General features: G+C 37.7%; 1 protein-coding gene across 1 annotated transcript; it reads left to right on the plus strand.

Moving 5' to 3' along the window:
* Positions 1-970: 970 nt before the first annotated feature.
* Positions 971-7212, plus strand: txnl1 (thioredoxin-like 1). The gene is made up of 8 exons (XM_026928678.3): positions 971-1215; positions 1733-1829; positions 3377-3550; positions 3799-3921; positions 5517-5586; positions 6357-6529; positions 6751-6855; positions 7026-7212. The coding sequence occupies exons 1-8, from the start codon at positions 1118-1120 to the stop codon at positions 7053-7055; spliced, it is 870 nt and encodes a 289-aa protein (XP_026784479.1). The 5' UTR covers positions 971-1117; the 3' UTR covers positions 7056-7212.
* Positions 7213-17138: the final 9926 nt, after the last annotated feature.

Consider the following 17138-nt stretch of genomic DNA (forward strand, 5'->3'; position numbering starts at 1 on the left):
GGCACCCTAAGTTGTATTTTGAACAAGACTTACTCTATTCGGTAGTTAGATTCTCTCTGACAGACACATACAAGCCAATAATAGCCAAGATTAGGCAGTTCATTAGCCTTCTTCCTTGTTTTGTTTGGTAAAACAGCAGCACGTCTGAGCACGGAGGCAAGGATGGATTACAGAACGAGGTCTGCTGGGCACAGGCCCAGGGGCCCAGGGAGCCAGGGGACCCCAAAGCCAGGGCATCCGTGTAAAGCCACTCTTATTAATTACCAAGAGTCAAAGGGCAAAAGTTTCCCTGACAAACATAAATGCTCCTGTGAACAATTAACAAATAAATTCTTTCATATCCGGTTTCATAAATTAGTGATCAAAGTGATCAGAGGCTCTCTGTAGTAGCTATAGGTGCTAATATGTTTTACAGTCAAGATTTTGCTAGCTAACTAACAGCTTGACGAACATCACCAAGCTGGCTTTGTTAGCTATTTAATTATCATTTGCTTGCAACTGGACCAGGATTAGTGAATTCAGAAATATAGCAGTGATTAAAGACCAGATCAGTGACAGCATACTGCCCCAAATAAAATGATAAAGTGTTATAAAGTAGAAATTATTTTTCACGTTACGTCGTTCATATATATTGTAAACGCGGGCAAAGACAAAACAAACACTAGGGGGCGCACAAATCCCTGTTCAAATAAAGTTAAATGTCTCTTTACATACATCTTTGGAAATATTTTTGATGGAGCATATGGCGTGGTAAATTTTACTTGATTCATTTTTAATTCACTTTTCTTGTGAAACAAACATGAAACTATAAAGCAATAAAGTAGTAAAAATGTAAATGCGTGAAGTACACGTATTTACATTTACGACAGTGTTGTTTCACTTTCTGTATCATTCGCGACCTCTCGTCACACTTTCGGCCGTTCTTTGCCATGGCAACGCAGCGTGCGGAGTTTCTCTGATTTTGATTGGCCTACGTGTCGGATGTCGTCACGAGCACGCAGGAAAGCGTACGATTCGAGAAAGCGGTTGATCAGCATTTTTTGTTGTAGCATTGATTAACTGTAATATATCTGTGTATTCTGTCCGCGTTCATTTGAAGAAGAGATTTTATTTTAACATGGTTGGGGTGAAAGTAATCGGAAGCGATTCGGAATTCCAGCCGGAGCTGACCGGTGCCGGCTCCAGACTGGCCGTCGTGAAGTTCACCATGGCCGGGTGAGAGCTGAAGTCCAGACCTGGGCCTTGGCTTAGCGAGAGAACAGCGTTAGTGCTGCTTGCTCCAGAATAGACAGTGTGTGTGACTAGCATTAGCACCGGCGTTTATATTCTCTTAGCATTAGCACCTGCGTGCTTTTCTTACTGGAAATATCCTCGGCTAACTGTGCTAGCCAGCCTAGCCTCACAGTGCCGGTTTTAGTATGACTTAGCAAAACAGCAGTGATTAGCCTAGTTAGCTAAATTAGCTCTGTAGCGAGTTAGCCAAGTCGACTAGTTTAATACAAACTGTTTATTTGTAAATATTTACTTAATGCCACTATGAGTGAAAACAAACAAACAAACAAAAGAACTTTATTAGGCTAGTTCCAGTCTACTAGCATGACTTCACATTGTAGTGTAAAGCTGCTATGGTGTAAAGTACTGTGAGTGTAGCTATAACATCTAACCCCAAATGCCAACATTTAATCTTCTTTTCTTTAATAAATGGTTTTATTTTTGTTATCTAACTCCCCAGGTGTCGCCCATGTGTCAGAATAGCTCCAGCTTTCACCATGCTGAGTAACAAGTACCCACATGTTGTTTTTCTTGAAGTTGATGTCCATGTTTGTCAGGTGAGAGGATTCATCATGGAAGTGCTTTAAGGCTGGAGGTTTATAATGTTTATGGTTTAAAAGCTTCTACATGTTTTCTGTTCCTTTTATCCCTCTGACATTATTTATCAGGGGTCATACTGACCATCTGAATTATCACCACTTAGTGGTGATTAGCTGTAAAGTGATCTTAATTCAGTATCTTAATGAAGAAATATCCCTGAATCATGCAGTGTACATTTCAATGGATGCAGGGGAATAACTAGAATACTCAGCCCAGATTATGCGTCTATACTGATAGATACAAAGCTGCTCATCCTTTTGTTGGGTTTTCATTTCCCTATGTGATTATTTCATCTTTCAACTTATGGATCAGAAACACATGGCAGTTTTCTTATTATATAGTTCATTTTCTTGTTTGAAAATGATCTCAGTGCTTTTGGTGTTCACAATACAAGTGGACTCGGTTCTCTTTCTGGATATTTTGCCATTGATTAGCTCTCGGACCACTTGTTGTTCACCTCATGACTTCTTAAACCTCAGAGCCCAGCTGTACACCACTGAATTATGGCTGATTTAATTCAGAATGGTTCAAAAATAGAAGTCTGGAAGCAATGAGGAAAGGGAAATTGTCACAGAACCATTAAAACCAATTCATGCTTCATACCAAAGACCTACTTGTGACTAAGTGGTTGGCAACGAAAAACCTCATGAATACAAAACATAGAGTATATTAGAGTAGTAATATGCAATATAATAAAACTGTTATTATTATCAGTATTACTACTGCCTAACTACTCAACCTCAATGGCATAATTATCAGTCATGTTGCCACCTAACACTGCGTAATTTGTTGTGAGACCACACGACCCTACAGACAGACCTTAGAGTAATTTTTCACTTTCTTTTTATCTGCGAGGTGACAGTAAACTGCAGCTACAGATTAAACAGCAAGCTTCAAGCTCTTCAGCCATAAAGCAAACCATGAAGAGGACTTTGTTTTCACAAGCCACAAATCAAGTGGAATACCAGATGAACCACATTATGTGACATTGTAAATTACTTGTTGTTTCATGTAAAGTACTCCTAAAATGTAAATTAAATTCAGTTCTCAGGGAGCGCTTTCACACTATTTCTGCAGTGCTACACCTCTGTTCTTTGGCTCAGTTTGTGCTTAGTGGCTCAGTTTATCAGCTCGCACCTATGTAAAATGCTTTTTGTGACCCAAGACACACAGTATGTTTTGTTCACTTCCTGCAGTTTGGTCGAATTAGAGCTGAATAGCTTTGTCACTGCATTCAGACCCTACTAGAGTTAGCTTGGAACCAGACAGCCTTGGATCGGTTGTTTTGGTCCATATCTGAGTGCGACTGCTATGATCTCACCTGCACAAATGAACCGCACCAAAGGGAAAACTCAGGATGGGATTCAAAGAACAGAATAAACACTGTATATATGAAAGCACCCTAAGAAGTGATGCTTTCCATTTGAAAATATTTTATCACGTCAGTTTCAGCTTTCACTCATGTTTGTGATGCTTAACATTTTTATTGTCTTGTGTCTTGAAGGGAACAGCGGCAGCCAACAACATCTCTGCCACGCCGACATTCCTGTTTTTCCGAAACAAAGTGCGTGTGGATCAGTATCAGGGAGCGGACGCCACAGGCCTCGAGGACAAAATCAAACAACACGTGGAGAACGACCCAGGGAGTAATGAGGACTCGGACATTCCCAAAGGATACGTGAGTGCAGTAGAGATGATAATAATAAAACATGTTTTATATATATAGTGGGTTTCAATAAACTAAGAACAGGAGCAACATCAGAATAGAAGCTACATATTTATTATGATTGGTTAATGATTAAAAATTCAATCACTTTTACTTACATTTTGTTTGTTCCAGAAAAATATCAGTCAACATTCATTGCAATTTGATTGACTTGATGTAAGTTCTTGCTTTTGTGTGTGTGTGTGTGTGTGTGTGTGTAGATGGATCTTATGCCATTTGTGAATAAAGCCGGATGCGAGTGTCTTAACGAGAGCGATGACTGCGGTTTTGACAACTGCTTAATCAAAGACTCGTCCTACCTGGAGTCAGACTGCGATGAACAGGTAAGATGCACCAAACCACTTACCCCTCAGCGGCCATTTTGACAACACTTCTTGGAAGTTATTTGCAGTAATACAATACCAGGATTCTGTATTTCAATGAGGAGAGACCTATAACCCCAAAACAGGTAGTATAATGGATTATAAACAGTGTCAATAAATTGTAGTCTTTGGCCCTAAAAAAAAAAAAAAAAAAAAAAAACCCAAAAATGCTTCTTTTTATCAGGCTGCATTCTGATAATGGTAACCTAATTTATTATTTAACAATAATCCTCAGACCAGAGAGTATGCTGAATCCCAACTGGCGTCCCGCTCCCCACATATGTGAGCTACCTATGACTAATATAATATAATGTATCTATCATGAGAACTTTTGTAACATGAGTTAAAATCAGTCCTTAGATCTGCCCAGGTGTCAGGGTAGGAATCTGATGGGGTGGTTTCCTAATTGCTCGTTTTTTGGGTATTTTTATCAATGTGTGGGACTTGCGTAATACTGTCCCCATGTTGCGTCTACTCCATACAGTCTCTGGCTGCACTCACAACGCTGTGTGAGTGTGTGTGTGTCTGTTTTTCAGCTAACCATAGAGAAAAACAAGGTTTAGCCTCAATCATATTAATTTCCTGTTTGAATAATCAAAAGCATTAACCTTCACAAGCTTTCTCTTTCACTTTGCGCTTACTCAGGTTTCATATTTATACAAAATGACTCACAATTACAGACTTCAGGATCAGTATTTGAGTTAGCGTTATAAAAGTTTTACACTGAGCAGGCTAGTTAACATAACACTTGATGATAAAATATAATTTTGCCATCATATACCGGGGATGGGTAGTATTAAATTCTGGGTTTTTTTTTTGTTTGTTTTTTTTTTGGTATATGGTATTACAGTTACCACAACTGTAACTTGGTATTACAGTTACAACATTTCATAATCGTGTGGACTTTGCTTAGCCATGAATGTGTCAGCATGCCTATGCTGAGAATTAGTATGTAGAATTAGTAAATAGAAGCGAAAGTAAAACTGTAATTTGAAGCATAAAGTTTCTCCCCACTTGGAATGAGTTCAGATTTAATGACAATAGCTTACACTTACAGTCTCATATGATCCATGTAAATTAAAGCTTAGCTGATATGTACACCTTGGCATAACTGTTGATGTGCAATTCAACACTATGTGATACAAAGGACGACACAGAGCACGTGGTTCTGACCTTTTCCAGTAGCCTGTTGGCAAAGACATGAGATTATGTTGTTTACAATAAACTAGCAATTTATAAAGAGGGGATTCTGTAGCTTTCTTGTCAGCCCAGTGAATATATATTGCTTTAAAATGCTTATTCCATGCTTATTGTGTAAGTGTATATAGAAATGCAGAGAGCCAATCAGATTGCAGCCTTCAAGATCCTGAAGGTTCTGGCCAGAAAAGTGTACCAAAGATATCAGATGCTTCTTTGCTCATGGGCAGAGCATCTGAGGCTGAGTGTAGTCTGTTTATGACTGTGTGTTTGGCTAGTGCTCAGGGGATTGTCATCACAATATTCATCACAGAAATGTACCTGTTGTAATAATGTTTAATGTTGTGCTCTGATTGCAGCTCCTCATCACAATTGCCTTCAGTCAGCCTGTAAAGCTTTTCTCTATGAAGCTGCAGGCATCAGATTTGGGTAAGACACTCAGTTCATCTCAGTATTTTTGTAATTCTTAGTTTGCCAGTTTTGGCACGGTTCAGTCTCATACTTACCAGCACAAATGTCTCACTATCATCAGTCTAGTGCGGAAGTGTCACAAACTACACACCCTATTTCCTACATAGGCAACATCACAAACTGTGCTCTGATGCCTACTCTGATGCCTACATTTTCACACACTCCGATCTGTTCAGATTTGAGTCATTGACTAGCATATACCAGGGTTGTGGATGTTTGATACACACCGCTTTGCTCCATCTGGCCTGAAATTTTATTGGAAGCCGAATAAGTAAAGACAGTGCCTCACATTAATTGATTTTCTGGTCCACTCATCTTGGCAGTTACTAACTGTTAATCAAGCTGTAATTAGGGCAAGGTTGTGTAGTGTAACCCGATGCTTTAGCATCACCTACATCACAGTGCTATTAAGTATTTATTTCTCCTGCCTTTAATTAGGAAAATGCTTCTGAAATCCAAAGTAATGTTGACTCTTGGTCTTTCTCTTGGTCATCAAAGGACAGAATCAGCCAAGGGGAAAAAGCTACTCAACAAGAGCCACTGAAACAGTATTAGAATGATCTAGGTTAGAATAGGCTGCAAATCATCTTGTTCACAAAAGTTATACATGTGGGTTTTTTTTCTTCCCTTCTGAGCATCATTATTAATTTTAAAGTTTACTTCTGTGAAGTGTTCATCATCAGCTCTCTCTCTCTCTCTCTCCTTCATTTCCTCCATAACTTCCTCAGCTCAGGCGCCAAAGTGTGTCAAGATCTTCATTAATCTTCCTCGCTCGATGGACTTTGATGACGCCGAGAGGAGTGAGCCGACGCAGACTCTGGAGCTTTCAGAGGAAGACTACAAAGACGAAGGCCTCATCTCTCTCAGATACGTCAAATTTCAGAACGTCAACAGCGTCACCGTATGTTTCTCTTTCTCATGTTCCTGTCACGCTCTAAGCTGAAATTTTATTTTTATATAGTTTCTACCTGGGCATATTTTACAAAGTTTTTACTGAGTCTACTCTCACCACTAGGAGAGTGTTGTCCCCTAGTGGTGAGATGCTGAACAACACATCCACATCTTAAGATCTGTCACATAATTTAGTGTTCGTTTTATCGTTTTTCGCTTGTATATTTCTAGCTGTTCATTAAGTCAAACCAAGGGGATGAGGAAACGACAAAAGTGAACTACCTGACGTTTATAGGAACCCCAGTGCAGGCCACCAACATGAACGACTTCAAACGGGTAACACAGCCTCATACTCACCAATGACATAAAATATCAGTTAATCAGTGTGATGCTGTGTCTGTGCATGTCTGTGTGTGTGTGTGTGTGTGTGTGTGTGTGTGTGTGTGTGTGTGTGTGGTGACAGCAGCAGCATTTAAAGTGGCTTTGTTTCATTTTGTGAAACGTAGGTTGTAGGGAAGAAAGGAGAGAGCCATTGAGGAGGGAGACTGGACAAATACAAGTGCGCTGGAACTGTTTCACAGCTCTCATCAGAGAGTTTAAAAATAAGGGTGAAGAAAGAAAGTGTTAATCTGCACATTTTTATCTACCATACACCCAAAACCTGTAAATAAAGTAAATCCTTTTTCAAAGGCATCATGGCTATTTTCTCTGTTGTACATGTGCAAAGGCATCTGACTATTCAGTTCTATTCATGAGTTCTATTCATTTCCAAATTCTGTTCAAAATTCCACTATGAAAAACGTCTTTGAATAAATGTATTTACATCATCTGCACTAGTTTTTAATCCAGCCCATTTGACTGGGGTATAAGGGTCACATTTTCTCACCTCTCTTGCCATACTGTCAAACCATACATAAATTCCTGTTTTGATAGGACTCATTGTGATTATTAGGAGTCCAAGCACAAAGTACTGGAAACAATATTGAGTGGAAGGGCTATATAAGTTACTTGTTTTGAACTGTATTCAACTATTTTATGGCATATTTTGCATGTTGTTCCTTAAGCTGAGATAAACAGTTAGGATAAATAGCTTAAAATTCTTTCAGACGTTTCTGACTTGCAGCATACACTATATGTATGACCATATGTGGTTCTTCCCCAAATTGTTGCCACAACGTTGGAACCCACAATTGTATAGGATGTCTTTGTATGCTGTAGCATTACAGTTCCCCTTCACTGGAGCTAAGGAGCCCAAACATGTTCCAGCATGACAATGCCCCTGTGCACAAAGCGAGGTACATGGTTTGCCAAAGTTGGTGTGGAAGAACTCAAGTGGCCTGGACAGAGCCCTGACCTCAACCCCACTGAACATCTTTGGGATGAAGTTGAATGCCAGCTGCGCCTCAGGCCTCCACACCTCCACGCCTGACATCGGTGCTTGACCTCACTGATGCTCTAGTGGCTGAATGGACAAATCCCCACAGCCATGCTCCAAATCTCGTCTTTCCAGAAGAGTGGTTATTGTAACAGCAAGGGGGGAAGACATAGACTGTTCAAAAAGCACATAGGGGTGTGATGGTCAGGTGTCCACAAACTTCTGGCCATATAGTGTACATACTTAGTTTATTCCTACTAGCAAAATTCTAATTTGAGGATGATTAAGAAAAAATCATATTCAGTTTTACACCATATATATAATGTTGCTTACTAAAGCAATTCTTAATGAAAGATTATTTTAAATTGTCTTTACCAGTCCTACATTTTAAAATTGTGTATACTTGATGTGTGGTGGCTTTCTTTGCTCAGCGCATGTGTTGTAGAGTTTATATGTTGTTGGTATGTTGGCGTAGAGGTGTGTCATGTCTTTCATGTCCAGCCACTTACCACATGCCTTGTTCCACTGTTTCATGACGTGGCATAGTTCAAGGGTTCTTAGATTCCTAAAGAGGATCAACTTTCTCTGACAGGGAAGCATTCTGTTGCAGGGTTCTACATAGAACCTTTATGGGTTCTCTGAGAGGGACAAGTTGAAGAACGTTTAAAAGTTTTAGGTTTAATTGTTATGCTAAGAATGTACCCGTGCAGATGACTATCTTTGTTTTGTCTCAGTTTGTAAATTGTCAGATCATTTTCTGTCTGATGCTATGTATATTAGTGTTGAAACATGGTCTGATGAATCTCAATTTCTGCTGCAAGTTGCAGTTGGTAGGGTCACATGCATCCATGGACCTACTTTGTGTCAACAGTTCAGGCTGGTGGTGGGAGTGTAATGGTGTTGGAAATGTTTTTTTTTGGGGGGGACATAATCTCAGTTGATCATCATTTGAATGCCACAGCCTATCTGATTATTGTTGCTGACCATGTACACCACTTGATGGTAACAATTTACCTATCTTGTAATGGCTACTTCCAGCATGAAAATGCACCATGTCACAAAGCAAAAGTCATATCAAACTGGTTCTACGAACATTTCAATGAGTTCAGTGTACTTCAATGGCCTTCCAAGTCACCAGAGCTGAATCCAGTAGAGCACTTTGGGATGTGGTAGAACAGGAAATTCACAGCATGAATGTGCAGCTGGCAAATCTGCAGCAATTATGTGATGCAATCATGTCAACATGGACCACAATCTTAAAGGAATAGTTTCCAATACCTTGTGTAGTCCATGCCAATGAGGCTGGAGAACTAGGGCTCTTCTGAGAGCAAAGCAGGCTGGGGTCCTACTCAGTATTAATCTGTTCCTAATAAAGAGGCTGGTGAGTGTATAGGGTGTATGGTATGAACTTGGTATGGTATGGTCTTGCCTTTCTAAGAGAACTGGGTAAAATGTCAAATATATTGCTAAGCACATCTACATTTGTAAATTTACATTAAGAAGGTCACACAGTTTAATTTTTTTAATCTTCAGGTCATTTTAGGATTATTTCAGTGAAACTCAGTAAGGAGGAAGCAATACTTTAAACCTTGAAGTGAATCCTGATCAGAAGAGTATATTATCCTAATGCAGACTGTATTAGGGAAGAAAAGCTCAGCTTGTCTGATAGGTGAGTAAGGTGTTTTCCTACTCATTTTTTCTGTAATTATTTCTGTTGTTTTTCCCCCAATGATTAAAAACATTGCAGTTCCTGCATTGGCCACATGGTGGCAGCAAAGCGCTGAAGTTTACTCCATGTTCAGTCTAATTTTCATTTAGTTTGTCTTATCCTTCACTAAATTTCTCTTCTCACCAGAAGTGTCAAACTCAGGTCCTCACACCCCTGCTTTGTGTTTTCTCTCTTTTAACCAACCAACTTCAGACTATGAAAGGCTTGGTCATTTAAATTATCAAACTGAATCAAGTGTCAAGTGGAATCAAGTGGATCTATACAGTTTCTATCTATCTATCATATTAGACCAGTGTGGAAAAATGTCACTGCTGTATCCTATCCTGTAAGGCAGTCAGTACATAAGAGGAAAGTGTTGCTGCATCAGAAAATATACGAGCCTGTCATGTTTCAACGTGCACATGTTTTCTGTTATTACATCTACCAGGGAATGAGAGTAGGGTATGCAAATCTGGGGCTGTTTCCAACTAAAATATTCATTGAATCCAGTAATAATCCATAATGAGCATAAAAGTATAGGTGCTTCTGAGCTTTTTTGTTATATAATGCCATTTCTTTTGGAATTATAACAATTTATTATTCACTACAGAAGTCTTAAATTGTCCCCATGTTACTATGAATGCATGCTTTTGTATTAACAATAATAGTAGTCATTAAAATGTCATGTAATAGACATTTTATCCAGTAAATTTTAGCCAGTGAGTATTTCATAATTCAGTGTTAATATTTTAACACCTATTTATGTTACTAGGAAAAAATAAAAACAGAGTGAAATAAAACTTTGAACTCCCAGTAGGACTCCCAATATTGCATAGTATTTCAGCTTTTTGCTGTTTTGTTTTTGTTTTAATTAACCTAGTGTAGCTTAATCATACCCAGAATTCACACTGCATGTGAGACATGCTCATTAAAAAAACTAATGTCCATATGTAAAACAAAGTCAATAGAACATGGAAGATGAGGGTTTGAAGTTGAGCAAGCTGTAATTACAGAACAGTTCAGTTAAAAACCTTGACTTTAGACTGTGGGGCAAACAGCACATTTGTGTTTATTCAGGTTTCCCATGTTGTTAGTATCGTTACAGTGCAAAAACTCATTACAGTGTAATTACTGTACAAACATTTGCAGCTACAGGCTTCATGATTACAATGTTGTACATTATGATTAAATAAAGTTCACAGTGTATAAAAAGTGGTAGTGTGTGATTTAAAGGAATCTCTATGGAGTTTACACTTTACTCATGTGTGCAATTCGGAAAAAAGACATGGAATGTGGGGGGAAAAATGGCAGCAGTATGAATAGGCTTGCATTTTGATAGACCTGAGTATTTAGCAATATTTGAATAAACAGCAAAATGGACAGTAAATAAGTCAACTGAAAATAATTTTGAAAATCAGAGTGGACTTTTAAGGAGTATACTAAATTGGTGTTGTACCTGTGTGTCTGAAACATCTAGGATGGAGATTTTTGAGGATCCATGTACAGTATGTTTATTACAATACCAAAACACAATCCACAAGTCAGAGTCAACCATATAAGCAAAGGTCAAAACACAGTAGGCATGATATTTCGAAACAAAAGGTAGAATCAAAAGAGTAAACAAGAAACAGTGTTTGAAACACAAGAGTATCTGTGTCAGTATATAATGCTAGGAACTTACTCTAGCATGGCAAGACTTCGCAACAACATAATGTATGTGTAAGCCATAAGTACTTTGGGGAACAGGAAGTAATCAGGAAGTGGCTATCAGGGGAGAGAGACCTCTGCTGATGGGGAGGTGTAATATCCCTGGCTGATGTGATAATATGTATCTGGAAGAAGTCAATAGTTTAAACATACACACTCATAATATTGCAAATCATAACATTTTCTGGTAACCTGCTAACTAGTGTTAATTAGTTATGTTAGTCCATTCACTTAGTTACTTAGTAGTGTTAGTTACTTTAGTTTTTGATTCAAGCAATCAAATTAAAATGAAAATCAAATCACAATCAGACCAAATAAAAAACCTTAGTTGAGAAGTTAGAATGTGTTTTAAAACAAGTCACATATGCAGTGCATAAAAATGATATAGTTGAAATTCAATCGTAGGGAAAGAACAAGTACAAATAAACATGTAGTACTTTTTTTTTCAAATGCATATTGTGATAATGTTGTGAACTGTGATAAAAGGTTAAACAATTATCATGTGACACCCAGACATCCTTATGATGTGCATGCAGTAGAGGGGAAGTCAGTATATAGTGTACAGTGTATAGTATAGAGTAGAATTAGGCTACATCTTTTTTGTATTATATTAATGGACTAATGTTGGATTATTACCACATCATACTGGTTGCAATAGCATAATGAAAACAAATCAGTCCAAAGCATTTAATTAAAAATGAAAAATTCCCACAATGCTGATCATCACATATTTCTTCCATTACCCTGGAGCTCTTTTGATCAGGATCGCACCTCTCATCACTGAGCAGTAAGGGGGAAAAACCAGCTTCATACTCTGGAATATAGCATTTCATATTGTTGATATTAATTTCAATTCTTGTTGTTCTCCCAGCATGCTAGGTTTAATTTACACAAGATGTGGTATAAAAAAATGAAATGCAGTTGGTATACTTGTTGATCTTGGCTTGAGACATGAAAAAGATGAACTTCGATTAGATATGCTAGTAGAAACACTTTGATCAGTGTTCAGGGAGCAGCACGTAATCAAAATCGCAAAATAATCACATGATGATTAAACACCACGCAAACAAACAGGAAGGTGAAAAAGATTTTTTGGCCTACAGAGAGAACATTGATTCACTTCAGTTATTAGTCCTTAAAGAGCTACAGCTCATCCAGCTAAAGATGATATATGTAACAAAAAACCCTGTAATGTACAATCATGATGTTTGTATAATGAAAGCAAACAGGTATGGGCAATACTGGCACAGGTATATGTTCAACAGGCAAAATTATTTTTTAGTTGTATTCAAACCTGAAATGACAGAAAAACAGAAAGTGGCCTATTTAATTTATTTGATTTGGATTTATTTGGAGGTCATATAACTGGTAGAATTATTTTTTTACAACAACAAAATAATATTAAAATATACTATACTATACTATACTATAATATAATATAATATAATATAATATAATATAATATAATATAATATAATATAATAATTGTAAGAGTTGTAGCACACAATTATTGCATATTTACTGCATATAGATATTAATTGAGCTAAAGCCAAAAATGTTACAAACTAATTTAAATGTAAGTGTACTTTACACTGTTCTCAGTGTGTGAGGCCATGTTGATTTAAATACTGTAGTACTGTTATTTAAAAAAAAAAAAGTCCATAACTGTATTTTAACTGTAGAAACACAGAGACAGAATTTCTACAAAGCATGCTTTGTTTTACTGTGCATTGTCAAGTAGTTCCCCTTGAAATAGATGTGCATTTCACATATGGATTTTTGCCAGAGATAATTTCTCTCCTTCCACTCAACACCTAAAGCAAAATCCTTTCATGTCTAGATCCATAAACACATCATAATAACTGCTGTACATAGAGGTGTGCACGTCAGGTATGAAAGGCCACGTTCATTAATGCTCATGAGAACATATTGAATACAACGCAATGCGTTTTCCCGTGTTCATTCATTTATCTTCAGTTTGTGCTCTTATCCTGGATCTGTCAGACATTATAGTGGGCAGGTCAAAGTTTCTGCTGGAGCAGAGTTACCTTGGAATTGGGATGAAAAAAACAGTATCATGCACACCCTTTGCTGTACAGTACAAAAGAAGAAACACTCTAGCTCTTACAGTTCCAACAATTTTTCTTGTGTGGAATATTTGTGTTAAGCATGCTATAAACTGTGCAGAAACTGCCAGCTTGAGTTGAAGAAACCTTTTTTTTTCTTCTGAAGGTTTGATTGTGCTATGACTCAATGACGAGGCTGTTTGTAATGATGTACACTAAAAGGATTTCCTTGAAAACCAGTGCAGAGATGGATGAGGCCTTTGAGGAGAAGTAAATAACCCAGTATATTCTGTAAGAGTTACACTTATAGGGCAAGTTCATAGACATGGGGAGAAGATTAAAACTAGACTGTAGGGAAGTGTTTGTTGCAGGTAGATATGGGCCACCAAACGCTTTAAAACCCTCTAGTGAGTGGTCAAGACCTGAATGTAGGTCAACACTCCATGCAAAGAATGAAAGAAAGAGAAAGGGAGGGACCAAGCATATTCAGTAATTAGTCTCAGCATGTGGTGTTGGGGTAGATGTGAAGCACAGAGACATGCAATCTATTGATTTATAGAGCACAGTATTCCATGCTACTCTACTCAGCATGTGGGTTAAGGGCCCCAAAACTGTTTGTATTTAGATTTTTTTTAAAAAGTTTCTAACCTTAAATAGCATCCATTGCATTTATGTTATAATAACATGCAGACTTTAGAAAATCTGAAAATATGATAATGTTCCTTAAAATTACATTTGGACATGCAATATCATTTAGCATTAATATTGCAGTGATTTGGTGGCAAGGGGCAACAAGACACTGCGGGCTAACAACAGGACCTGGTGGTAACATTGCCATTCCTAAGACCACCTTACCACCTGTGACTCCCACAGAGACCTTGCATCCCTGAATTTAAGTCTGGTAAGTTCACTCTCTCAATGCCCAAGTTTGAATTTGTGGACTTTCCTCTATTACTCACTCTGGGAATTACCAGTCCCTATGATAGCCATGTGTTCTCCCCAATTATCTGACTATCCAGAGTGATATATATGAGAAGTTTAGGTTTATGTACACTGTATACCAGCAGAGCTTGTGAATGTGTGAATGACCTGGTGATTCAAGGGCACCCAGGTTTAGAAACTTCTAAGAAGCTTGATGATCTTCTCAGGCTACTGGGCCCCACAGAGGGTTCCCTCCTAGTAATGGTGGGGGCAAGCAGTTTAAGAGTCAACTTAGCTCAGGCTTCAACAAAGGAACAAATAATCTCGCCCGCCCACAGCCTCCATTCTGCCCACTCTGTCGCGCCGCCCAAGGCCTGTGCAGAGGCCTCGACTCTGCCCAAGGACACCATTGCTACACCTCCTGCCTACACTGACAATGTCGTCACTCCAACTCTTACCAGCACAGAGGACATTGTCGCTACGCCTTATGCCCGTGCCAAGGACAGGATTCTGTCACAGTTTCCTCTTGCATCATGGTTCCCATGGCAAGGAGTTTGTGCACTTGGCTCCTGTCTTATCAAGCTGTACATTAAAGTGGAACTACTAGCATTGTTTCAACTGACACTTAAAAGCAATAGATAAAAAGCCTTTTCAATCTGTCTTGTTCATTCTCTCTCATTTAAGGCTGAATTGATTGAATCTCCTAAATAAATATTAATTTTAATTAAATTAATATTTATTTAAATTAAGAAAAATAGATTTTTAAATGGTCAGTTCTCTGAGTAGCAATATAATGTTCAGGTTCCTGAGAATATTCCCACTATCTGGCTTAAAGGAACCCCCACCCCACCCCATTCAAGACTGAATCCAGCCATCTGCTGCTATGCAGCTCCTCTGTGATATCAATCAGAAGCTTTTTTTAACATAATGTTGGCATTTTGGAACAATTTAAACCAGTGCACCATACATTCCATTTTCTACACTAATCACAGTCATTGATGTTACAATAATAACATCAATTGTGCTTTCACTTCCTCCATTCATGGTGGAAAAACATAACAGCACCGTGTGTTCTGAATGGCAGTAATCCAACTAGCGTTTATGGATAGTTAAAAATGTTCATTGTCATAGTACAGTGGCATGAATTCATAATCATTTGCTATGCAACTGCCTTTCTCCTCCTCTGGAGCAAATACATTTATCTAAAGTACTCCCAAGATTGTAATTCCTTTATTTTAATTATGTAAATCTGTAATGCTATTAAGTAGTACTACTGATATATTTGAGGGTCCTTACATCTATACTGTGTGAACCATATATCAGTCACAGCTCTTTCTACAGAAATACCTATTCCTATTTCAGGGAACCAATTCATGCATTGACATCTGGAATTACATCTGGATTTCGATCAAAATGATGACTAAAGAAGTGTCAATACTTCTAAATAAATTATACTAAAATAAGAATGAATCTATTTAAAAATCAGCTGTTTGGTTTGAAGAAATAACACAATTTTAGCTTACTATCGTACTGTAGCTTTTATATAAAAACAGAAAATAAAATATATTCCATTGTCTACTACATGCACATTAAATATATGTGTTTTAATAAAGGGTTAATACAACGCAAATATGAAAATACACAGGAATAGCTAAGAGAGACATGCGACAAGTCAGCAACTTTTCAGCGATCATATTACATACAAACACACAGTTCTTAACATGACCAATATTTACTGCAACCACAGTTATATTTAATGTATGTATAATATTGTTAGCTAACTTTACAGTACATAACAGTTTTTGGGGGCTATTTTCATATCACTATTGGATGCATATTATTAGATCTTAAGTTAAGTAGTAGATTAATATTTGAGTCATAATATTGATTCATAATATAAAATATGGCATCGGTATAATATCTGGTACAATCACTGTGATTCCCTCGAAAAAAAACCCGCTCTGAATCATTTAAAAAGGGTCATGACTGATTAAAAAGGTCATGGTACTAGCTTTAATTCTTTGTGAAGCACAATTGGCAGCAAAATATTCCTTTAATAACTGAATCTTAAACATCACACAGAACATATGGCACACAGTTTGTCATGTGACGTGAGGACTCGTTAGCTTTGCATTTTTTCCTGTGAACCACATATGTTAGCACCTATTCTCCAGTTAAACATCCTGAAAAAACATAAATGCTTTGAAGAAAAAAAACCTCTGGAGCATTTATACGAAATCCAACAGCTAGTTTGGTAATACTGTTGTTGTGAAGTCTTTCTGTGTCTCTGTTTTGTCCTCCTTTTCTTTCTCAGATTTGTAAGTTGTCCCTTTTTGCAAGGTCTTCTCAGAGACCTTGAAGATGAGACAACTGTACACACATCAGTCAGTGACAAAACGCTATGCAGATGTGAGTCATTTGGCTCTTCTTCTGAAATGTTAGCCAGCTCTGTCATCAAATGCAAAGACAAAGGTCCAACTTTAGAAGCCTCTAAGATGTTTTGTCTAGTCCTACTTACTTTCCAGAAAGGAGGATAAGGAATTTGGGTCAACAATGGCCCAAATAGGTCAAGGTATTTTTCAGGCCAAAAATGCAGGGGTCTTATGTGTGATTTTTAGAATCTTTATTTGCAGCTGTGCTCTGCATGACACTGTGTGTGTGTGTGTGTGTGTATGTGTGTGCGTGTGTGTGTATGTGTGTGTGAGAGAGACAGAGGGAGAGACTCTATGTTGAAGCTTTTGTACTCATCTTCAACTCTGTGTTGAGAAAGACAGAAATTATCGCAAAGCAATGTGAGATTACCAAAATGTTGTAATTTGTGACATTAAATCCAATCTCATTT

Source organism: Pangasianodon hypophthalmus, chromosome 15, assembly GCF_027358585.1.
Source record: "Pangasianodon hypophthalmus isolate fPanHyp1 chromosome 15, fPanHyp1.pri, whole genome shotgun sequence".
NCBI classification, from domain to species: Eukaryota; Metazoa; Chordata; class Actinopteri; order Siluriformes; family Pangasiidae; genus Pangasianodon; species Pangasianodon hypophthalmus.